This window comes from Artemia sp. Qi Xiang Cuo, chromosome 14 (assembly GCF_049724085.1).
Source record: "Artemia sp. Qi Xiang Cuo chromosome 14, ASM4972408v1, whole genome shotgun sequence".
Classification (NCBI taxonomy): domain Eukaryota; kingdom Metazoa; phylum Arthropoda; class Branchiopoda; order Anostraca; family Artemiidae; genus Artemia; species Artemia sp. Qi Xiang Cuo.
This window is the reverse complement of record NC_142807.1, coordinates 63,778,107-63,804,120: the sequence shown is the minus strand read 5'-3', so window position 1 is coordinate 63,804,120 and position 26,014 is coordinate 63,778,107. Positions and strand designations below refer to the sequence as shown.

Below are 26,014 nucleotides of genomic sequence, written 5' to 3'. Positions count from 1 at the left end.
ACAAATCACTGAGAATACTAAAAGACCAGTCTTCACGAATATACAGCATCTGACCTCCTCTCGCATTTTGACACCTTGTACGCGAAATACACTTCATCCTGGGCAGATCTAACATTGTAAGGGATGTATTAGCAGACAAAAAAGTTTTGCAAAATCCAACAATGTCTATAGGACTAGCTGCAAGCAAGAGCTTCAGTTCATTGAATGCACTTTGTAGCCCCTGGGCATTTACATGTAACGATTTGATCGGAAAATCACAACTTCTTGTTTTATCCGATAGAAACTCGCCTGAAGAATAATCATATTCAGGTAGATTATTTACATAAGGCATATCTTCATCACTTCCGGTAGCTGAAATTAGAATAACATCTAATTTCAAACGAGAATCAAGAAAACGCTGAAAACGATCCATAAAACAAAAAAAGAAAAGAAAAATTCACAGCTTCTTAGTTTAGACGACAGGTTCATATGACACATTGCGAATCTGAACTACGTCGGAAATCGTTTTATACGGAATGATTTGCGAACCGCACTTGACATAAACAACACCTCGTAAAGTCCATACATTTTTCAATTCAAACTTATTGCGCGCAAGCTTGTAGATTTCTTGCCTTTCCATGGTTAGAGCCTCATTTACATAGATTCGGGTACCTTTCAAATTCTTGCAATTGCGCAGGATCTCAACAGCAGATGCCTCAGTAAAAAATGTAAGTTCAATCGGAGTTTTTATTTCCGAGGCACCTCCAAAACGCCTTGCACCCTTGACAACGGATTTATCAAGATTGAGACCCATTTCACTGTTAAGTCGAGCTAATTCTTTCTCACCAAGGTGAGGCAAATCACGCGCGGGAGAGTCTATCCCAGATACAATGACCTTAGTCAGAAGAGAAGACTGGTTTATATCATCCAGCTTAGTTTCAAGCTTTTGGAGCTTTGCGCAATTTTGGACAATTCTTGCCCGCAAATCGCCAATTGATTTCTCAAGCAGTTCAAATTTACCCTTGAATTGCAGATCGATCGCCTCATAGACAGCTTGCGTAACAGTATCAAGAAAATCTGACTTAATCTGTGTCACCGGAGAACTCCCTAATCTACTGCACTGCTCTTCCACTCTCCTACGAATTTCATCCTGTATGCCGTCACGAAGGTTAACAATTTCTGACTGCATCAAGTTAACCGACTCAGATAAATCCATTGCTAAACCTTCCGAGTCCTCCGTACACAACCTTATTGCTCTCTGAACATTTTTCATTTTTCACCTGGCAGATAAAACCTCATCGTATCAACATATACCAAATACACTAGAGGACCAAGCATAGAGCCTTGTGGGACTCTGCAAGCCAAAGGAAATGGGGCAGAAGCAACATCATCAATCAGAACATTAATAAACCTACCATTCAAACAATTGTCAAACCATTTTAAGCATGATCCTTTTATGCCTACACATTCCAAGCTTCGCAATAAGATAATAAAATCTACTGTATCAAAAGCTTTTTAAAATAAAAGAATACTGTTAGAGGAATTTTGCCCCTTTCTAGACAATTATTTACGAAATCAACGAGGTGAATAGCAGCATGACTAGTAGAGTGGCCTCTTCAAAAACCAAACTACGTGTCGCTTAATAGGCCATGCTTCGTAAGATGACCATAAAGGCGTTGATGGACCACTTTCTCAAGTATCTTGGAGAACAACGGTGATATTGAGATTGGTCTCCAGTTACCCATATCTGACTTCAAACCTCCTTTGAACAGAGGTATTACTTTAGCTTGTTTCAAGGCATCTGGAAAGGTGCCTGTTGTCAGGGATTTGTTAATAATGTGAAGCAAAGAAGGAAGTAGATACATCATTATACCTTTAAATGTTCTTAGATTTACACCATCAATCCCAGCAGAATTTGATTTAATATCCATAACAATTTTTATAACCTCATCACTTGTACATTTTTCAAACCGAAACTCCAATCCTTCCCCTCGATCATCTACAAATTCATCTGAAAGAATTTTTTTTTATCATTTCTAGCACCCTCATCAACTGAAGATCCTATTTTTGAACAAAAATGACCGAAAGGATTGGCGACAACAACTTTGTCACTTATAGACGTGCCATTAATCTTAAAACAAGGAGAATAGCTGCAATTTTCTCTTCCCATGATTTCATTAATAACCTGCCATGTTGGTTTATTATCACCCTTGTGCTCACTGAACTTTTCACTAAAATACCTCTTTTTAGCATGGCATCGCAGAAAGTTTACTCTATTTCTTACCTTTCTAAACTCCTTGAAATCAGTCAGATCCTGAGTATTTAGAGCTTCTTCGTATAGCATATTTCTTTTATTTCACTCACTTATGTCAGTTATCCATGGCTTTCGTGGTTCATCCTTCTTCTGTCTGACAGCTCGTACGGGACACGTTTTACCATAAATTGGCTGTAAAATGGTCATGAATTTATTGTAATCAAGAGAGGTATCATCAGTTATTTCCAACACAGTGTTCCAGGTGAGATAGCTCAGTTCCTCGGCAAATTTATTCAGGTTTTCCTTTTTGCGTACGCACCATTATTTTCTTTGACCTAGTATAAACTTTTTTTAGACAAGTTAACTGTGTCACAACTGGGAGATGGTCTGAACCGGGATACACAACCACATCTGCGCAGCTATGATTCAAAAAAGTAGAACCAACGAAAACATTATCAATCAGAGAAGCCGAGTGACTCGATATACGGGTTGGAACACAAGCTAAGGGGTGAAGATCATTTGAAATCATATAATTTAAAAAAATCAAAATTTAGCTGTAAGAATTAAAAGGTTATAGTTAAAATCACCCATACATATAAAATACAAACCTGTAGAAGAAATACATCGAAGCAATCCATCAAAACCATCAATAAACTCATCCAGGCGAGCACTGGGTGGCTTATACACCATACTAACCAAAATATTTTTTTTTCAACCTATATTTCAAGAGAAAAACTTTCAATCTTACCTTCATTCTGAACCCCCAAATCATCTCTAATTACATACTTTAAATTTTTCTGTATTAAAAATCCCAATTCACCACGGTTCATAGATGTTCGGTTCCTTACTTCAAAATAATAACCTGGAACCTACAACGTCAAATCTAGAAGAAGATTCTTCAATCAACTGGAGCAAATCAAAATATCAAGTAGTTAGATGGCAATTCTGAGAACAAAGGCAAAGCGAATTTCCCATTTCTATTTCAGATGGAACTCTCACGGAGAGGTATAAAATTTGCAACAGGCAAATCATTACGATCAAACTGGGCCTCCAAATGGTCCTTAATAAGAAAAGGACTATTCATAAGTCTTTCTAAGGATCGAACATCATTCAAAATTACAATGGAAAATAGAATCGACATTCAACTTAGCAAAGAAGAATAAAACACAAAATAAATAAAACAAATGAAAGATGTAAGAAAAAAACTAAGTACACAACGAAAAAAGTAAAAGAAACAGAGAGAAAAAACACAACTAACAGACAAAACCGACTCGAAGATTTAGAGGGTTTCCGTAAGTGATCTGATTCACACGGGATTTAAGTAACTTTGCTCTCGTTTGAAAATGTGGCCGCAATCAGTCCTAACGTTCTTAGCACCAAATCAATCTCCAGCTCCTTCTAGTACCAATCTCTTCACTTTAGTAAGGTATTCACTAACGAAGATAGCAGATTTTGCTAGTTTCGATTTTGCTTTATAAACTGCATAAGCTATATCTTCGTTCCCGAATTTCACCAGTACTGGAGCCACCGGACTCGGTGATTGCGTATTTGACAGGGTGTTTAAGAGTCTGAACCGATTCACCGCTAATAAATGTGTAGATGACACACTGCTGACTCTCATTCGTTGTATAACGTTGAGTACTGTTGAGCCTAGACTAGTCTCAGGATTTTATTTTACACCTAAAAACACCAAAGAATCAAGAAGCTTCTCCTGTTCCAAATCCTCAATTTTTTGCTCAACACTCTCAATTCTACGCTTCAGAGACTGAATCTAACTTCTCAAACTGCCTAAAAGTTTTCGTACTTTTTGGAACTTCCCACTATAGTCAAGGGTAATTTGACTTTTGACTTGACTTGACTTTTATTTTCAACTAATAATACATCATAGGGTAATTGAGTCGTAAATTTGCGAAACAATCAATTCCGTTTCAACGAAGTTTTGTTGTTTTGGCCGGCTGATTCAGCAACTTTTTCTTGGACCTTTTTTTCAATGACTTTAACAATGTCAGTACGAATTTTGTCCACCTCAGCTTGTGTGGAAACAAATTGATTGTGGAGATCTGAGGTATCGCTTGAAACAGTTACCGTTCTACTCGATACTTTCTGATCTCTTTTTCTGACGTATTCAAGGTCAATGTATGGACTGCTCTTGTTTTCCCGAAAGGCGTGATTTACGCCCTTCTGTGTTCGCTTTGAAGCGTCGGCATAATCATCTTCATTAGATACAAGATTCTCATCAATACATAAAAATAATGAGATCCGTAGCAAAAAAACGGTAAAGTTAAGTATAGATTCTTTTGACTTAATAACATTTACAATACGAACTGGCCAAACTGGATATTCCTTAAACTGCACCAAAGCTAAGTCCCCCTTCTTGAAGTCCACCATTTTGAAAACAATGATCCCAAAAAATATATACAGAAATGATCCAAAAAGAAACTTATCTTAACATGGGCAGGCCCACGGAAGCAGTGGCGATCACCTTTATTGGAATGGTGGTCCAGTCAATTGTGGAGTGAATTTTAAAAAATTCAGTAATTTAAAATCAAAATTGTCTGCCAGTGCTATCCAAAGAATAAAAAGTCACTTGTAACTTTAATCCTTTCAGAGTATTGTAACACTTCCGTAATCACTGAGTTAATTATATTTTCAAGCTCAAAGAAACCAGTTCAAATCGATGTTCACGCTTTGAAATCCAGTTCAGTACTTTTTTTTAAATCCAGTTGTATCAACTTTTTGTTTTCCCTTTAAATGTCTTCCAAGCAAAATGATTCTGGTTGAGAATATTTCCTAAGAAAGAACATTTTTTTTTAGAAGGCACTCTTCTCTCTCCTTAGAAGTGTAAACAGAGGGCAGGGGGCTCCTCATTGCAATCGCAAGATTTTAACGCTCTCCCTCATAATCTCCCTGAATATCCTGCATCTTTATCCTATCTCTTTGGGTTTTTTTCCCCGACAAATATTGTCCCATTCTAAAAAACAATTGCTTAATTACATATTTCTTATTGGAGATAGTAGTGACACCCTTCTCATGATGATCCTAAAAGCAATAGATACGGGCCTACTACAAAGATCCTTGACTTAATTTTATGAGTCTTTCCACAATAGTAACAGCAATAATAATAACAATATATTTCCTTATGAAGGAACAGGTTTTTGTCAGAAAAAATGCTACTTCCTTTTCATGTCCATGCAAAGAAGGAGGGGTTCGTGTCTACCTCTCTTTGAATTATCAGCGTTGATACTGAGAAATCCTTGATATAATTGCCTGTTTTTTGGCTTCTTATCATCCCCTACCCTGGAAAAATATTTGCCCCTTTCTCCGAAATAAGTTCCTACCTAGATACTAGTGTATGTTGTGCTACTATTTTTTTCCAAGAGCTTTAAGGCTTTATTTTCTAAGACTTTTTTCGGAGGTTAAATGTGCAACTTGCCTTTATCTTGCTCTTAATCACTTCCCTTATAAATTCAGCTCTATTTGAAATTACTTCTTTTTGTGAGGCTAAAGATTATGATTTTTTATATGTGCCAAATCTTTCCAAATTAATCTTTGTGTTTAAGGAACATTCTAGGGAATTTTGAATGAAGGCGAATGAAATAAATGGGGATGAAAATATGAATTTAGTAAAATTAATGTAATTTTTGAAAAGTGTGTCAAAAGCAAAACGTGAACTAAAATAAATCAAATTTCAATGGAGATTAAATAAAATCTAACCATGCGGTAAATTAAGAGAGCAGTCCCAAAATTCTGTATTGAAACATAAATTTTCCATAATTTTTTTTTTCAAGTCGATATTTAATCTCTTTCCCTAAAATTGTACCAAGGCCGTATCCAGGGAGCGGGGTAGGGGGTTTGAACCCCCTCCCTCCGAAATGTTTTTTTGATTCGTAAAAACGTAACAAAAGTTGATATAAACAAATTTTGTATGCGTTTTTAAGGTTTTTTGTGTAAACCACCCCCCCCCCCCAAAAAAAAATCTTTGAGTAAAATCCCCCCCCCCAAAAAAAAAAAACTACTTTGTGCGGCCTTGAATTGTAAACTATAAACTGGAGGCTTTTGGGGCATCAAACGTCAAAAATTAAAAGTATAGTCGTTATGTTCTAACTTTTTGCAAACAATAAAAATGTTTCAACTTTATAATAAGATTGCAGAGCAGTGTCTCTTTCAATCAGTTTTTCTTTGGTTGTTGGATCCGTCAAAGAGCTAAATATATTTGAATATTGTTATTGTGTAGAAATCAAATACCAAATTGCCTCAAAATAAATACTAATTATACCTTTGTTTCAGCTTAATCCAAAGAACAATGTATCATGGTTAATTAAATATTTAAGATACAAGAAATCACCAGTTTTGTTAAAGAGAGTAAATGGTGAATTTAAAACAAACAGAAATATTCTATATATGAGGGTAACTGAAGTCCTCCAAAACCCCTCACTCCTTACGACAAGGTTTCAACAGATTATAGAAACTAATTACACTATCAATAAAATATGAGCGGATGTTTGTGGTCTGGAATGTCAATATTAATTTAATGCCGTGATTTCTAGGCTTTTTCTAAGGTGGGATCCTTAGACAAGTTCTCTCCCCTACTCTTGCAGGTTTGCATATAGATTTAACAATTTATCTCGCACCAAAAAGATTTGTTTAGTAATTATAAAGCTATTCCAACCTCAGCATCTTTGTATAGTTAGTCCTAACAAATTCTTCAAAAATAAAATAAATATAGAGAGGAAATCCCCATAGGAAGGTTAAAGGATATTGATCTGGATGACTTTTTGTGAAATTTGGAAAATTTTGATCTAAAAATAAAATTTTTGAAGCTTTGGGAGGCCCTTTCCTTAATATAAGATCTTCCTCCTCGTAAATGATGTGCCACTGTGTATAGCTGAATAACTCTTAAAACTATTGCTTATATGTTATCTAAAATACCTGTCCATTTCACATTTATTTTAGGGTATATTGCCAGTTCTTGGAATCACAAGTCACTTAAAATGCTTTGCACTGTGAAACCTTGAAAGTCAGTTCTTCAGCACCTGCATCGGGCTTCTTTGGATCTAAAGTAGGAACAGCTAATTCTCTGATTCAGGTGCTGTTCCCTAAAGTCGGAACAGAAGACAAACTTTCAAATTTGAATCAACAGGAATGTGGAATTCAGATTTACTTTCTAAACATAAATATTTTTTATTACAATTCTCTTCAACTTCTTTTCTTCATGTTTTTTCTTAGGAGTAAAAAAACTCAGATTTCAAATACAATAGTCAAATCGCCAGCTTCTTCTTTTACGCTACCCATCAGCAGGATTTCAATTTTGCAGGCGTCCCTGGAAACCAGACTTATTTCAATAATACAAGCAGTACATGGCGATATTGTCAAAATTGTCAGAGAGGTTGAAAACAACGTTGACAATCAACTTGCAATGGTTACAGGTAAGATATCCTTTGCAAATCGGATAATTGAGTTCTTAGATTTGGAGAGAGCAAACAAGAAGTTGAAAATGGCTTAAAAAAGTTTTATAGGTCTTTAAGATGTGCAAAGACTAAATGTCCAAAATATTTCTACCATTTAGTTGACAGGGGTTGTGATCAGGATAAGGTAGGATACCCAGTTTGAAGCCTAATTCTAATTTTCAAATAAGAATATCTTATGAATATAAGTTTCAGACAAAGCAGAATACTATGGGAAAATTACAAGGAAAGAATCTTTGACCCCGAGTATGGGTTTAATATTAATTATGAATTGGGTTTAATGTTGGGTTTAATGGGTTTAATATTAAAATGAATTCGACCAAACTATGTTTTTAATTAAATTTAGATTGAAATCAAAAGTAAATTAGACTTTAAACTAGCGAATTACACTAAAATGAACTAAAAACCACTGGAAACGTGGCAGTACACAGCAAAACTGGAAAAATAAGAAAAAGCTCAATTTTGATTAGTCAAAATCTGAATCAAACAGTTCGGGGTAACGAACTGTAGGATTTTGGATACCAATAGATGCATCAAAAGAATTGGATTATTATGCTGATTTCAAATATATAAGTTTCATCAAGTTTAGTGCGACCCATCAAAAGTTATTGCCTGAGAATATTTGCCTTATTTTAGAAAAAGGGAAAAACACCTCCTAAAAGTCATAGAATCTTAATCAGATTCACACCACCAAATTCAGCGTATCAGATAACCCTACTGAAAAGGTTCCAAGCTCCTATATACAAAAGTGTGGAATTTTGTATTTTTTGCCAAAAGAAAGGTCACAGATGCGTGTTCATTTGTTTTTTTTAATTTTTTTTCCCCAGGGGTGATCGTTTCGACCCAGTGATTCTAGAATATCACGAAAGGGCTCATTCAAACGGAAATCAAAACCTCTAGTGCCCTTTTTAAGTTACCGAAAAATTGGAGGGCAACTAAGCCCCCTCCCATGCTCATTTTGTCCCCAAATTCCCCGGATAAAAATTTTGAGATAGCCATTTTGTTCAGCATAGTAAAAAATCTAATAACTATGTATCTAGGTGTAAAATGACCCCCCAAAGTCCCCGGGGGAAGGGCTGCAAGTTGTGAGCATTGCTCATTGTTTACATATAGTATTTGGTATTGGGAAGTATACAGCCATTTTGTTTTGGGGGGGGGGGTGTGCTTTTGGTGGATTTCTTAGGGAAGAATCTTTCTTGTTGAGGGAATTTTTTTTAGGGGGGGGGGGGGTGAATATTCTAGGGGAAATGTTATACTGGGGGGTTTTGACAGAATTTCTATACTAAATTCTTTTTAATTGTTTTACATTCTCTTTGCCAAATGTTTTATGTGGAGATGTTCCAGGGGACCTATCCAGGGGCTTTTTTCGCTCGTTTTGTTTTCAGGGAAATAATTTACACGGGAGGGGGCATTTCTGGAGTGATCGAGAAGCAGATTAGAGATTAAAGTCTTATTCCAATGAAAAAATGCTAAGGAGGATTTTTAGGGTGAATCGTCCACAAGCACTTTTACTGAGGGGGGTGACTCTCAGCGAGGTAGGAACTGTCTCGCTGAACATTAAAACTTATAACAAACAGAAATCATTCCGTATATGAAAGGCGCTGTCCCCTCCTCAACGCCTCACTCTTTACGCTAAAGTTTGATTCTTTTTCACAACTCTACTTTTTAAACAATAAAAAACTTTAGCGTCAAGAGCGAGGCGTTGAGGAGGGGACAGCCCCTTTCATATACAGAATAATTCCTGTTCGTTTTAAGTTTTAATGTCGCTCCTTCCTTTCAGTTAAAAAAACGTTTTTTTTTATTTTAATTCAAGGTCAAAGTTTATTTGGAAGCAATCGCAAATAGAGTATAGCACGCAAGACTGAGCTTAGATATAATTTAAACCAACAATTTATGGGAGTTACTCGAAAATCTTTCAAAAAGAAGCCAAAGCGTACATAAAACTGATACGTGAGGAGCCTTCGGCACTATAAATGGACTGAATCAAAAGCCACTTTTGCATCTTACACTGCAGTCCTATGCAGCAGAAATAGAAAAGTCCAAACAAGTTCAGCTTTAATTTACTAGAAGTTGGGTTTCCATCGAAGGACAAAGTCTACGTATTTAGATTGAATTTAAAACAATCTGAACGCAGGTCAAATCCTTTTTTTCAGTTTTTATTGGTTATAAGAAACAGCTTATATTAAACTAGTACACAGAATATGGTTAAAAGAGTATATGCACAAATATGCTAACATTTTTGACCTTATGGTAAGAGTTTGTCTCTTATCTTCAGTCAAATGTAAAAGAAAAAAGGAAGATAATAGAAGATGAATTTGACCAAAATTTTGGCTTTGTTTATTTTTGAGTTAGCTTTAGCCTATAGTTCTGGTGGGTAAAGCTAGATTGTGTTGATGTTTGATGTAAGAGAAAAACCCGAGTTGCCACTGTTATTAGATTGAAACTGAGGACGAATGTTCGCCAGTATTTAAACCTCGGATGGCTTTGAGGATGTTGTGTGTTCAAAGAATATACACTGCATGAGTAGTATTGTATTAATACGTTAAGGAGGTACGTACCCCATGGATCGCTGTATGCAGCTTAAGAGGCCAGTACTCCCACAAAAACCCATCATTAAAAGCATAGCCAATCCAAATGTGCTATTGGAGTTGCTAGTCCCTCTGTAAGATCTAGCATTTTTTCAGAAACCTTTATTGATGCAGTTAAAGAGACCAGTATCCCCTGGATCCCTGTATGCAGTTTAAGGGACCAGTACTCCCACAAAAACCTATCATTACAAGCGCAGCCAATCCAAATGTGCAATTGGAGTTGCTAGTTCCTCTATGAGATCTAGCATTTTTCTCGGAATTCTTGCTCGTAGTGGGGGTAACACGATACCTCTTGTTAAATCATATCGCCTTCGGGCATTAGCAATTAGCATTCAACGGAAGGTAAAAAAAAGATAGGCATACTGCTGCACCAATGTCACAAAACATATCATGTCGCAGTGCCAGAATTGTTACCTGTGTAAAAATAATGTGATAATAGACAGTAAATTCGTCGACAAAATAAAAAGGGCATTGGTAGATAATATCACCATGTAAGTTAATGAGGATTCAAAGAAAAGCATACCATTGGTGAATGTTGCTAGTATCATCGACAGTTTACCATCAGATGTAGTCAATGAATACAATAATACCAATAATGAAATGTGTAATGCGATTGTAGCTGAAACCATGTTAAAACTCGTGTTTGACACCAAAATGGAATAAGTGCCATGTCAACAGATAACATAATGAAGTACATTATGGAATGGATTCAATGCATTCATTTTTTATTTTTATGATAATTTTCTACATGTCTTTTTTCATTGAAAATATTTTATGCATTACTTTGTTATTTTTTCATTATTTTTTGGGTGTGTTAGCAAATTGAACTTTTTGAATGGTCAAAATGATCTAACATTGCTAAGGATATCAAATGAATGTTGACCATACGCATCCTTGTTTCTCAAAACTAAAAGCTAAGCTCATCAAAACAATCTAACACTGCTAAGGATATCGCATGCAGTCTGACCATATACATTCTTGTTTCTCAAAACAAAAGCTAAGTCCTTCAAAATGATCTAACATTGCTAAGGATATTATATGCATTTTGACCACCTGCATCCTTATTTCTCAAAACTAAAAGGATATCAGATAAATTTTCACCATATACATCCTTGTTTCCAAAACTAAAAGCTAAATTCCTCAGAATGATCCAACATTACCAAGGATATTATATGCATTTTGAACATTTGCATCCTTGTTTCTCAAAATTAAAAGGATATCAGATGCATTTTTACCTTATACATTCTTATTTCTCAAAACTAAAAGCTAAATTCCTCGAAATGGTCTAACATTGCTAAGGAATATCAGATGCAGTTTGACCATAACCATCCTTGTTTCTCACAACTAAAAGCAAAGCTCCTCAAAATGATCTAATATTGCTAAGGATGTCAGATACATTTTGACTATATGCATCCTTGTTTCCCATAACTAAAAGCTAAGTTCCTCGAAATGATCTAACATTGCTAAGGATATCAGAAGCATTTATGCATTTTGACCTTTTGCATCCTTGTTACCCAAAACTAAAAGGATATCAGATGTAATTTAACCTTATACATCCTTATTTCTTAAAACTAAAAGTTAAGTTCCTCAAAATGATCTAACATTGGTAAGGATATCAGATGTATTTTGATCATATGCATCCTTGTTTCTCAAAACTAAAAGCTAGGTTCTTCGAAATGATCTTATATTGGTAAAGGGATCAGATGCATTTTGTCCATTTACATCCTTGTTTCTCAAAAGTAAAAGCTAAGTTTCTCAAAATGATCTAACATTGCTAAGGATATCAGATACAGTTTGACAATATGCATCCCTGTTTCTCAAAGTTAAAAGCTAAAATCCTCGAAATGATCTAACATTGCTAAGGGTATTCGATGCATTTTGACCATATGCATCCTAGTTTTTCATAATTAAAAGTTAAGTTCCTCAAAATGATCTAACATTTCTAAGGATATCAGATACATTTATGCATTTGACCATTTGCATCCTTGTGTCCCAAAACTAAAAGGATATCAGATGTAATTTAACCTTATACATCCTTATTTCTTAAAACTAAAAGTTAAGTTCCTCAAAATGATCTAACATTTTTAAGGATATCAGATGCATTTTAATCATATGCATCCTTGTTTCTCAAAACTAAAAGCTAAGTTCCTCAAAATGATCTAATATTGCTATGGATATAAATGCATTTTGACCATATGTATCCTTGTTTCTCAAAACCAATAGCTAGGTTCCTCTAAATGATCTAACATTGCTAAGGATATCAGATACATTTTGACCATATGTACCCTTGTTTCTCCAAACTAAAAGCTAATATCCTCAAAATGATCTAATATTGCTAAGGATATTAGATGCATTTTAACCACATACATCCTTGTTTCTCCATACTAAAAACTAAGTTCCTCAAAATGATCTAACATTGCTAAGGATATTATATGCATTTTGACCATTTGCATCCTTATTTCTCAAAACTAAAAGGATATCAGATGCATTTTCACCATATACATCCTTGTTTCCAAAACTAAAAGCTAAATTCCTCAGAATGATCCAACATTACCAAGGATATTATAGGCATTTTTACAATTTGCGTCCTTGTTTCTCAAAAATAAAAGCTAAGTTCCTCAAAAGGATCTAATATTGCTATGGATATCAGATGCATTTTGACCATATGCAGCCTTGTTTGTCAAAACTAAAAGCTAATTTTGTCAAAATGATCTAACATTGCTAAGGATATCAGATACAATTTGACAATGTGGAACCCTAATTCTCAAAACTAAAAGCTAAAATCCTCGAATTAATCTGACATTGCTAAGAATATCAGATATATTTTAACCATATATATTCTTGTTTCTCAAAACTAAAAGCTAGATTTCTCGAATTTATCTGACATTGCTAAGGAAATTAGATAGATTATAACAATATGCATCCTTGTTTCTCAAAACTAAAAGCTAAATTCCTCAAACTAATCTAACATTGCTAAGTATATTAGATGCATTTTGATTATATACATCCTTTTTTCTCAAAACTAAAAGCTAAGTTCCTTAAGAAATTATCTAACATTGATAAGGATATCAGATGCATTTTAATTGTATGCACCCTTGTTTCTCAAAACTGAAAGCCAAGTTCCTCAAAATGATCTAACATTGCTAAGCATATCAGATGCCTTTTAACCATATCCATCCTTCTTCCTCAAAATTAAAAGCTAAGCTCCTCAAAAGGATCTAACATTGCTATGGATATCAGATGCATTTTGACCATATCCATCCTTCTTCCTCAAAATTAAAAGCTAAGCTCCTCAAAAGGATCTAACATTGCTAAGCATATCAGATGCCTTTTAACCATATCCATCCTTCTTCCTCAAAATTAAAAGCTAAGTTCCTCAAAAGGATCTAATATTGCTATGGATATCAGATGCATTTTGACCATATGCAGCCTTGTTTGTCCAAACTAAAAGCTAAGTTTGTCAAAATGATCTAACATTGCTAAGGATATCAGATACAGTTTGACAATATGGAACCCTAATTCTCAAAACTATAAGCTAAAATCCTCGAAATGATCTAACATTGCTAAGAATATCAGTTGCATTTTAACCATATACATCCTTGTTCCTCAAAACTAAAAGCTAAGTTCCTAAAAATGATCTAACATTGCTAAGTATATCAGATGCATTTTGACTATATACATCCTTTTTTCTCAAAACTAAGAGCTAAGTTCCTCAAGAAATTATCTAACATTGATAAGGATATCAGATGCATTTTAATTGTATGCACCCTTGTTTCTCAAAACTGAAAGCCAAGTTCCTCAAAATGATCTAACATTGCTAAGCATATCAGATGCCTTTTAAACATATCCATCCTTCTTCCTCAAAATTAAAAGCTAAGTTCCTCAAAATGATATAACATTGCTAAATATATCAGCTGTATTTTGACCATGTGCATCCTTGTTTCTCAAAACTAAACGCTAAGTTTCTCAAAATGATCCTCTAAGGGTAACAGTTCCTCTAAGGGTAATAGTTGCATTTTGCCCATATTCATCCTCGTTTCTTCAAACTAAAAGCTAAGTTCCTCAAAATGATCTAACATTGCTAAGGATATCAAATGCATTTTGACCACATGCATCCTTGTTTCTCAAAACCAAAAAGCTAAGTTCCTTAAAATGATATAACATTGCTAAGGGTAACAGATGTAATTTGCCCATATACATCCTTGTTTCTTAAAACTAAAAACTAAGTTCCTCAAAATGATCTGAAATTGCTAAGGATATCAAATGCGTTTTGACCACATGCATCCTTATTTCTCAAAATTAAAACCTAAGTTGCTCAAAATGATCCTACATTGCAAAGGTAATCAGATGCATTTTGGACCATATGCGTCCTTGTTTCTCAAAACTAAAATCTAATTTTATCAAAATGAGCTAATACTGGTAAGGATAACACATGCGTTTTGACTATATTCTTTATTGTTTCTCAAAACCAAAAGCTAAGTTCCACGAAATGATTTAACATTGCTAAAAATATCATATGCATTTTGGCAATACACATTCTTGTTTATCAAAACTAAAGGCTAAGTTCATCAAAAATGATCTAACATTACTAAGGATAACAGATGTAATTTGTCCATATACATCCTTGTTTTTAAAACTAAAAGCCAAGCTCCTCAAAATGATCCGAAACTGCTAAGGATATCAAATGCATTTTGACCACATGCATCCTTGTTTCTCAAAATTAAAAGCTAAGTTGCTCAAAATGAAATAACATTGCTAAGGATATCAGATATATTATTATTATTATTATTCATTTATTGCCCGTCAAAAAAAGGTACAAAAAGGTACAGTAGACGGAGTAATCACTAAAGAAAACAAAAAAGAAAAAAAAAGAAGAAAAAGAAGGACACAAACACACATTGAAAATTCAAACACTTGACAAAAGAAAACTCTTCATTACATTAATACGAACAGTGACTATATGCATTACATTAATATAAAAAAACTATTGTGAACAAATTGTTGACCAAGGATGATTAAACATAATTTGAAAACAGGATACAGATTCATTAATGTTAAAATTAGGGTCAGATGGCTAATACCATTGAATGATTCTATGGTTTTTTGTCCAAGTGGGCAAATGTAGAAGATATTTAGCAAATGTGATGAAGATTGTTTATAGGTACTTTTTATCTGTAACTGTAAAGAATCTCCAGAAAGGAGCAATGTAAAGCAGAGGAGGATGGGCTGTGGCGTTGTAAATGGATGCTAGAATATAATGGTTGAAACGTAGTTTGCTTTTTACGATTACAGCGTAAGAAATACTAATTTTACGCTCAACGTGAGAAATCAGCAAACGACGTGTGTGGTCTATAGATGTGCCAATTGGAAGGCCCAGGTATGTAATATGGTTTGCGGGTTTAACAAGAGAACCGTCCAGATTTATAAGAGAAGTAGAGGGATTTCGCCAATTGAAAAGGATTACTTCGGATTTCTCAGGATTAAAAGACAGACCGATTTTTGAATATTCATCTTTGAGGATTTTGAAAGTCTGCTCAATGCGCTGGATCGTACGGCTGAGATTCAGGATGTCATCAGCATAACAAATAAGAGACACATCGATTCTCCCAAGAATACATGAAGGAAGACACTTTGCCTGCGCTTCCAGGACACTTTTATTGAACACGGTTGGGGAAGTGATAGCTCCCTGTCTAGTCCCTTTCTTAACGAGGATGGGGTACTGAAGATTCACAAGCATATTCGAGGGAATTGAAGAGTTTGGCCTCACACGAGAATTAATGCAATTATATAGGGAAGGATGAAGAGCCGACTGCAGGGAAAAACGGGATGGAAGTTTTAAACGCACTTTTAGATTCCTATATAAATCCCTGAGAACACGGATATTTTAGACCATATGCGTCCTTGTTTCTTAAAACTAAAAGCTAAGTTTCTCAAAATGATCTAAAATTGGTAAGGATAACGCATGCATTTTGACCATATTAATTATTGTTTTTCAAAATCAAAAGCTAAGTTCCACGAAATGATCTAACATTGCTAAAGATATTATACGCGTTTTGACCATTTGCAACCTTGTTTCTCAGAAGTAAAAGATATCAGATGCATTTTAACCATATTTGTTATTGTTTCTCAAAACCAAAAGCTAAGTTCCTCGAAGTAAACCAGCATTACTAAGGATATCAGATGCAGTTTGACCAAATAGATGACACCAATGGCACCTACTGCGTCAGTAGCGCTTTACTGAAAATGAACTGTATTACAAATATTTTCATTTCTCCTGAATATTGAAAATAAACATTAAAATTACAGTAAAATTTTGAACTGATGAGACTTCAGCAATTTATGTTATTATACATCAAATATTCAGTTTAATTTATTAGTTCTTTCTAAAATTGTTCAAGGCCCCTAAAATTGTCCCCTTCCTTTACTGTAAAAACCTAAAGCCTATTGTGTCATTGGCGCTTCACTGAAAACAAATTGTATTACAAATATTTTTTTTATAACGTTGCTAAGAATATTATATGCATTTCGACCCTTTGCAACCTTCTTTCTCAGAAGTAAAAGGATATCAGATACATTTTAACCATATTCATCATTGTTTCTCAAAACCAAAAGCTAAATTCCACGAAATGATCTAACATTGCTAAGGATATCAGATGCATTTTAGCCATAAGCATTCTTGTTTATCAAAACTAAAAGCTAAGTTCCTCAAAAATTATCTAACATTGCTAAGGATAACAGATGTAATTTGCCCATATACATCCTTGTTTCTTAAAACTAAAAGCCAAGCTCCTCAGTATGATCTAACATTGCTAAGGATATCAGATGCATTTTGGACAAACTAAGAACAAGGATATCATCCTTATTTCTCAAAACTAAAATCTAAGTTCCTCAAAATGATCTAACATTGCTAAGAATATCGCATGCATTTTGACCATATTCATTATTGTTTCTCAAAACCAAAAGCTAAGTTCCTCTAAATGATCTAACATTGCTAAGGATATTATACGCATTTTGACCATTTGCAACCTTGTTTCTCAGAAGTAAAATGATATCAGATGCATTTTAACCATATTCATTATTGTTTCTCAAAACCAAAAGCAAAGTTCCTCGAAATGATTCAGCATTACTAAGGATATCAGATATAGTTTGACCATATAGATGACTCCAATGGCACCGACTGTGTCATTGGCGCTTTACTGAAAATGAACTGTAATACAAATATTTTCTTTTGTGCTTAATATTGAAAATAAACATTAAGATTACAGTAAAATTTTTAACTGAGGAGCTTTCGGTAATTTACATCATTATACATCAAATATTCAGTTTAATTTATTAGTTCTTTCTAAAATTGTTCAAGGCCCCTAAAATTGTCCCCTTCCTTAACTGTAAAAACCTAAGGCCTACTGCGTCATTGGCGCTTCACTGAAAACAAATTGTATTACAAATTTTTTTATACCCTTGCTAAGAATATTATATGCATTTTGACCATTTGCAACCTTGTTTCTCAGAAGTAAAAGGATATCAGATACATTTTAACCATATTCATCATTGTTTCTCAAAACCAAAAGCTAAGTTCCTCGATATGATCCAGCATTGCTAAGGATATCAGATACAGTTTGACCAAATAGATGACACCAATGACACCTATTGTGTCATTGGTGCTTTACTGAAAACGAACTGTATTACAGATATTTTCTTTTGTACTTAATATTGAAAATAAACATTAAAATTACAGTAAAATTTGAACGGATGAGCTTTCAGTAATTAATATCATTATAAATCAAATGTTCAGTTTTATTTATTAGTTTTTTCTAAAATTGTTCAGGACCCCCTAAAATTGTCCTTTTCTTAACTGTAAAAACCTAAGGCCTACTGCGTTATTGGCGCTTCACTGAAAACGAATTGTATTACAAATATTTTCTTTCCCAGTCCTTACAGCATTGAAAATGAGAATAAATTACTGTGAAATAAAATCTTGAACAGATGGATCTTTGAGCAATTAATATCATTATATATCAAATATTCAATTTGATTTTGTTTATACTTTCCAAGACTGTTCAAGACACACATAGTTTTCAGCAAAGCGCCATGTCACAGTAGGTTTTAGACTTTTACAGTGAGAGAAGGAGGCGATACCTAAACTCTTTTTTGTAGTGATTTTTGTTCGTTTCGAGCTTGATTTGCATATTCAATTTGAATTTAACTCGTTTTAAGATTTATTTATTCTTTTACAATAGTATCCCATTGTATGTTTGTTTGCATTGAATCTTTATTTAATTTCTGTTTGTTTTCGGTTTCATTTATACTTCAATAGCAAAATATTTTTTTCGTTTTAAGCTTGTTTTGCATTTTCAATTTAAGCATTACTCCCTTTAAGATTTATTTATTCATTTATATTTTTACTTCTTGTATGTGTTTTTGCTATGATTGTTTATTTAATTTCTGTTCGTTTTGGGTTTCATCTATTCTTTAATAGTAATTTCTGGTCGTTTTTAGTTTGAATTTTAACAGGTATTTGTATCTGATGATCTTAAGTTTAAAATGGCTTTTAGTTTTATTATAAACACTTCTTTTTCGGAAAGTTTTTTTTTAGATTTAATTTTTTTCGTTTTTGATTGCAAAAGGTTTTAAGCTTTTGAAAATACCTTATTTTAAAATGAAACTTTTTTTTTCAAAATCAAAGGTTCATCAAAGTATCAAAACTAATATCAAAGTAACAATATCAAAGATAAAAAATGGGTTTGTGTCCACCTTGGAGTTTTTATTATCTGATGTTCGAACTTTTTTTTAACAAAATGGCTATCTCAAAATTTTATCGGATAGGTTTGGGGAAAAAGGGCGTGGGGGGGAAGGCTAATTGCTTTTCGATCTCTTTTTACCTTTTAAAAGTGAACTAGAACTTTCCATTTTCAGTCAAATGAGCCCTCTCTGAAGTTTATACGAGCATCCCTTCTATAAGAACCATATATGCACCCAGGGCATAACTTACAACGCCTGTCCCCGTGTCCTGGGGGGGTTGTGGTGACCCCGGAGTTTGAATATCTGATGTTTGAAACTATTTTTAACAAAAAGACCGCCTCAAAATTTTTATCAGATGGGTTTGGAGAAGAAAAAGCCGTGGAGCGGGAAAGAAATAGTTGCCCTCCCATCTCTTTTGACTCTGAGAAAGTGAACTAGGACTTTTAATTTCAAATCAAATGAGCCCTCTCTGAAGTTTATACGGGAACCCCTTTCATAAGAACTATAAAAAGGGCGTGGGGAATGGGTTGCCCAGGTAAAAAACGAGTTTTGGTTGAGCATAGATAGGCCAGATCTACCACCATTACTATAGACTAGTACATTTCTTATGGGGTGCTTAAAGAGACAAGTCAGAAACAGAATGAACCACTAAGTCCCTATCATTGATCCAACGACAGCTGAACCTAGTAAAGAGTCAATCTTGGCCCTTGGTGAACAAAACCTTTAAAATGTGTTTTTAGAAAAACTGTTTGGTACTTAAAATTCGGTACTTTCGCATTATATAGGCCTTTACAAGGAAACAAGTCACAAAAAACCGTTTTTGACGGGTTAATTCAAGAGACGGCTTTAGAGTAATGCAATCCATAGCATGGTTTTCGTTGCGTATACGATATTTAAACTGTTGTTTTTTGGGGCTTAGGGGGGGAGGTACTTAGGTTAGGTTAGGTTACGCATTTAATATATGCTATGCTTTACCCTCTATCCCCCCCTAATGCGCAAATATATAGCCAAAATCTGTTTATAAACTATTATATATTCATCCTATTTTATTTTATTTCATTAGCATTAACCGAACTTGACTTTTTAGAAAGGCCCATATAATTGAAAAGTACCAACAATATTTTAAATAACTTTAATTTTCGCTAAAGGGCATAGGTACCCTTTTACTAGTTAATGAGGTCCTATAAATTTCATTTTTTCCTTTTTTAGCTCTAATTCTATTATTCTTTTCTGACTCTGTATTAAATATTAATGATATTTAATCCTCCTCAGAGCCCAATACAGGTATACACACTCCTTGCTTATCCTCTACATGCCCCAATAAAATGTGTATTTTATTTCGAGTCTAATTTAAATGTTAGTAATACTTCATCCTACTAAGAAGCCCAACCCACCTAACCAGAATCCCCACCTTATATCTCTAGTCCTTCCTATGATTAGATTTAATAAAAACGAGTTTTTCAACTGGAAGTAAGGAGCAACATTAAAACTTGAACCAATAGAAATTATTATGAATATGAGGGGGGTTACTCTCCTCAATACCTTTCTCTTTACGCTAAAGTTTTTTAGTTCTTTAAAAAAAAAGCTTCTTATTGTTCTAATTGAACGAACATGGTGTTTCAGGAGTCGTTCTTAAATAATTGGGATATAATTAAAACTTTAGCGTAAAGAATAAGGTATACGCTAATATACGTATTATATACGTGATAATTCCGTTCCCCCTCATATACCTAATAATTTCTGTTCGTTTTATGTTTTAATGCTGCTCCTTAGTTTCAGTTGAAAAAACTTGTTTTTTTTTCATTTAATTTCTGATCGTTTTGAAATAATTCCAGGAAATCTGGCTACCCCTCCACGAAAAAATCCCTCCTCCCCATGGATTTAGTCTCTAGACAGAACAATCCTGGTGAAAATTTACCCCGGACAATTATTAACATCTCCACACGTAAAATTGAGTCGGCAAAGAAAAAGCAAGACATGAGACGAATTTCGTTTAGGAATTCTAGCAAATTCCTCCAGGGTAAAATTTCCCCTGAAAAATTTAGTCCCTGGAAACTCCCCTCCCCACGGAAAATTATCCTTGTGATTAATACCACCACCAGAAAATTCGCCCCCCCCCCATCCAAAGAATATATGCATACTTCCCAATAACAAATACTACACGTAAACAATGGGCAAATTTTGTAACTTAAAGACTTTTCCCCAGGGGGCGAATTTTCCCCGGGGGCTGTGGGAGGGTAATGATATCTCTAAAGTGATAGTTACTTGGCCTTTCAAGTATGCTATATTAAAATTTTGATCAGACGATTGTGAGAAAAAGGGACATGGGAGGGGGCCTAATGCCCTCCAATTTTTTGGTCACTTAAATAGGGCACTAGAACTCTTAATTTCTGTTAGAATAAGCCCTTTTAATTTCCGTTCGGATGTTCAAGGACCACTTGGTCGATACAATCACCTCGAAAAAAAAAATAAACACGCATCCGTGATCTTTCTTCTGGTAAAAAATACAAAATCCCACATTTTGTCAGATAGGCGATTGAAACCTCTACAGTAGGGATCTCTGATTTGCTAAATGTAATGGTTTGATTTTCATTAAGATTCTATAACTATTTCTCCCTTTTTTCTAAAATAAGGCAAATTCTCTCAGGCTCGTAACCTTTGATTGATAGGACTAAATTTTATGAAACTCATGTATTTGAAATCAGCATAAAAATCCATTCTTTTTATATATCAATTGGTGTTAAAATTCCATTTTTCAGAGTTTCGGTTGCTATTGAGCCAGGTCGCTCTTTACTTACAGTTCGTTACCACAAACTCTTTGAAATTTGTTTTACTTTTTGACTCTAGTTTTAAATATTATAATACCTAGTCCTCTCAAGAGCCTTAATACAGCTATACCAACTCGAGCTATAACCTAATCACCTTCTATAAGTTTTATCTTTCTTTAATGTTTCACAACAAGGCAAGAATAATAAGGCTCCAGGTGCTGATAGGGTGGTAAATGAGTTTCTTAAATATGGTGGCTCTGAGGTTAGAAATAAGTTATTGAAGATTTTGAATATGATTTTAGAAAAAGGGGAAGTCCCTAACGATTTTAGGAAAACCTTAATTAAGCCACTTTATAAGAAATGTGATAAAAGTGAGTGTGGTAATTATCAAGGCATTAGTCTGGTCTCTGTAGGTAGCAAATTACTTAGTATTATGATAATTTTTAGACTGAGAGATACCGTAAACAAGGTTTTAAGAGAAGATCAGTGCGGTCTTAGAAAGGTTAGAGAATGTGACGACCAAATTTTCACTTTTAGACTAATTATTGACAAGTTCCTTGGATGCCAAACACCTATGTCCCTCAGTTTTATAGATTACGAGCAGATGTTGGACTTTGTCAATAAAAGTACCTTAGCGAAGGTTTTATTCTTAATTCGTACAAGAAACAGATAAATCTAACGGATAAGTGTATACGCGAGAATAACACTGCAGCGGATAAGGTAGGAAATGCGGTTAGCAGCTGGTTTTGTATTAAATCAGGAGTTAAGCAGGGCTGTGTTCTATCCCCCTTTATATGGATTATTTTGATGGACTTTGTTTTAAGGAGCACAGGAAAGGCAATGGGAGACCACGGAATCAAATGGGGAGGAAAAAGTCTCCTGGAATTGGATTATGATGATGACTTAAACATCCTACATGAAAGTGTGAGCAAAATGAATGAAATTTTAGAGGTTTTGCGAGTTAAGGATGCTAGAATTGGTTTGAAAATTAATGTTAGGAAGACTAAGTCACTAAGGCTAGGAATAAGTGAAGATGAAAAGGTGACGTTTGGTAATGAAAAGATTGATCAGGGGGGCATCTTCACTTACCTTGGTAGTATTATTAGTAAAGATGGTGGGAGCAGTGAAGATGTTAAAAATAGAATATCCAAGGCTCAGGGTGTTTTTTCACAGTTAATTAAAGTCTGGAAGAATAGGATTATAAGTCTGCAAACCAAGATTAGAATATTAGAAGCTACTCTGATGACAGTGGTCAAATATGGCTCTGCAGCATGGACGCTCCGAAAAGCGGATGAAGATTTGCTAGATGTTTTCCAGAGAAATTGCTTAAAGATTGTTCTGGGTACCCGGCTGACTGACCGTATTTCAAACAATAGACTGTACAAAAAATATGGTTCAATACCGTTCTCTAGGGTTATAATGAATGAAAGGTTGAGGTGGCTTGGGCACGTTGTGCGGATGAAGGATGACAGATTGCTGAAGATTGTTCTTTTCGGCCAACCGTCTAGGGCTAAACGGAAAGCAGGTCGTCCCCGTCTGGGGTGGGAGGACGTCATAAAGAAAGATTTAAAGGAAATAGGAACTTCGTGGGCGGGTGTAAAAAGGGAGGCTTTGAATAGATTGGGATGGAGGAGGAGCGTGCGTAGCTGTGTTGGCCTCAGGCGGATTGGTGCTGCGGTGAGTTGTTAGTAGTAGTGGCAGTAATGTTTCACAATTCTTTTCATATTTTTTTCCATGTTTCAAATTCTTATACTTTTCCGCAATTTGATGACTCAAATTCTTGACCTTTTCATGAATTTCACCAATTTCCATAATTAAGACCTTAAATTTCTTAAATTTCAACAGCTCAAAGACTAAATTTTCAAACATTTCACCAATTTTAACATATTCGCAATCCTCGCACTTTTAAATTTTTCGATTTGACACCTAAAAGACGTCACTTTTCAAGAAATTTACCAGCCTTCAAGTTCCACACTTCTTAGACTTTAAATTGTAAATGTTACAGAGAGTAAATATTGTTTTTTTTTTCTAAGCCTGATTCCTTTTTTCAGGAGATACAGCTTATATTCATTGTGGAATAGGAAAGCTTCTTGGGCAGAATACTTCCCTCAAAGGTGGAAAAGATAACGACGTTAGTTCAGCTGAAAATTTTGATTGTTCAGCGATAGCAAATGGAGACACTGACCACTTTTGTCCATGAAACAATAATAACCATATTTTATGAATTTGGAGTTATACTAAACCTGCAATAATTTTTCGCTTTAGTTTTTTTTTATCAAATACATTTTTTGACTAAGATTAAATTATTTTTCTTGCGAATTAAAAAGGAACTACAACCGAGATTTTTTTTTTTTTACTTGCACTCCCCTCCCCCTTAGATAGAATCACTTATAATAGGTCTAAGGTTTTGAAGCTCGAGTCAACCCATTGTGAAATTTTTGGCTTTATAAATGTTGACAAAAAAAAATTCAATATTTATGATTGAACTGTGTTCTTTGTTGGTTTTTACCACTTATACTACCGAAGGTGGAAATTGAAACCACAAGAGCTGATTTGAATCAACGTGGATATGATTTACGGTTCTCATAAAAGTGTGCACGCAAGTACAGTAGGAATCAAAAGACGCTATGTGTATCCAGTTTATGAAAAGGCGTATCTGCAAAATCTTAACAACGGCTGAGAGTCAATTTTCTTTTGTCTACATAAATTTTGACAAAAAATGTCAATATTTATGAATGAACTGAGTTCTTTGTTGCTTTTCATCACTTGTACTACAGAAGGAGGGAAATGAAACCCCAAGAACTTGATCTGAATCAACGCGGATAGTTTTCTCCGGTCTTCATAAAAGGGTACACGTTTTTTCCTCTTTAGTGTATGTGTTCTGACGCGCTCTTGGACTAGTTCCACAATAGATCATTATACACTAAGAGAAAATTTTCTGACATCAAAATACTGGACGTTAAAATAACGATAAATGTTAAAAAGTAAATCTTTAAATTGATAAAAAAAAAAGATTTGTAAAGTTAAAAATAGTATGTCTTATAAAAACTAACTTGAATATTCCCCGTTATTCCTCAGCAGTCTCAATAAAATGAAGCTACATGAGCTTCAATGAAGCTACATGAGCTTCAATGAAGCTACATGAGCTTCAATGAAGCTACATGAGCTTTGTAGCTCGTGAACATGAGCTACAAAGGTTACAATACGCAATTTTCATCTCGGAAAACTCCAATATCACCAGTGCGCCACCTGCTAAGCCTTTGAAGTTTGAGCCCGTATTCTAGAATCAATTTAAACTTGAATTATTATTTTAATTAATAGCTCTTTATAGCGCTGAATCGTTTTTCTCTAACACGATCCAACGGATTTCTTGGAAAAGTAATTATGCCAGCTGAAGGAGTTGTAATAACTGAAGCATATTGCATATAAATAAACATTACGTGAGGAGATTTGACAACCTGGAAGGGTGTGAAATAAAATTTGTCATTCAACCTATTAAGTTTAACGTAAGGAAAATCGTAAAAATATCAAGAATAGATAAAATTATCATAATTCTGCAATCATAAGTAGAAGGTTTTTTGTTAAAACAAGGGAGTTAAACGAACTTAAGAGTAACTTTAATTTTTCAATACAAATGCAAGCATAAGCTGACTAATACCCTTGTTTTAGATAGGGAAAGTGATCAATAAAATTTAAGATGTGTATCAAATATAGATGGTGCTGGGTGGCAAAAGATGTAAGAGTAATCATCTGGTGTGGCTGCCTTTTCGAGCTAACAGCAGTCTTTAGCGAAATTCAACCAAGATGAATATTGATTGGTCATGAGGACTAAAAGTGCTTGGCCGAATTTGCTTCATAAAGGGGAAGGGAAGCTGTAGGTTGAAGTTTAGAGAATTCTGGGATTAACAAAACCGAACTTGTCGACTTCCATTGCAAACTTAGAAGTGTTTTTTAACTTTATTCTAGGGAATTCTGAAATTCATAAAACCAAACTTGTCCCCTTAAAAGTGCTCTCAATTTCCGACTTTTGTCTCGAGAATTCTTCGATTCAGTAAACAAAACTTTTCCGCTGCCATTACGAACATAAAACTGCTATCAAGTTTCGATTTTAGTCAGGAGAATTTTTGGATCCAGGGAGCGAAAATTGTCCATTACCGTTACGACCATAAAAGTGCATTCAATTTTAGATTTTACTCTTGAAAACTCTGGGATTTATTAAAC

General features: G+C 34.4%; 1 protein-coding gene across 3 annotated transcripts in view; it reads left to right on the top strand.

Moving 5' to 3' along the window:
• LOC148944748 (uncharacterized) overlaps positions 1-24,087 on the top strand; it is a 284,458-nt gene extending 260,371 nt beyond the window's left edge. For 2 of the 3 annotated variants that reach the window (XM_089100247.1, XM_089100248.1), the window contains exons 7-8: positions 7,548-7,659; positions 23,845-24,085. In XM_089100247.1, the coding sequence (XP_088956373.1) occupies positions 7,548-7,659; positions 23,845-23,993 (261 nt within the window). In that variant the 3' untranslated portion in view covers positions 23,994-24,085. Of the gene's footprint in view, positions 1-7,547; positions 7,660-23,844 lie in introns of all 3 variants that reach the window. The other variant, XM_089100249.1, reaches the window with a different exon arrangement.
• The last annotated feature ends 1,927 nt before the right edge of the window (positions 24,088-26,014 follow it).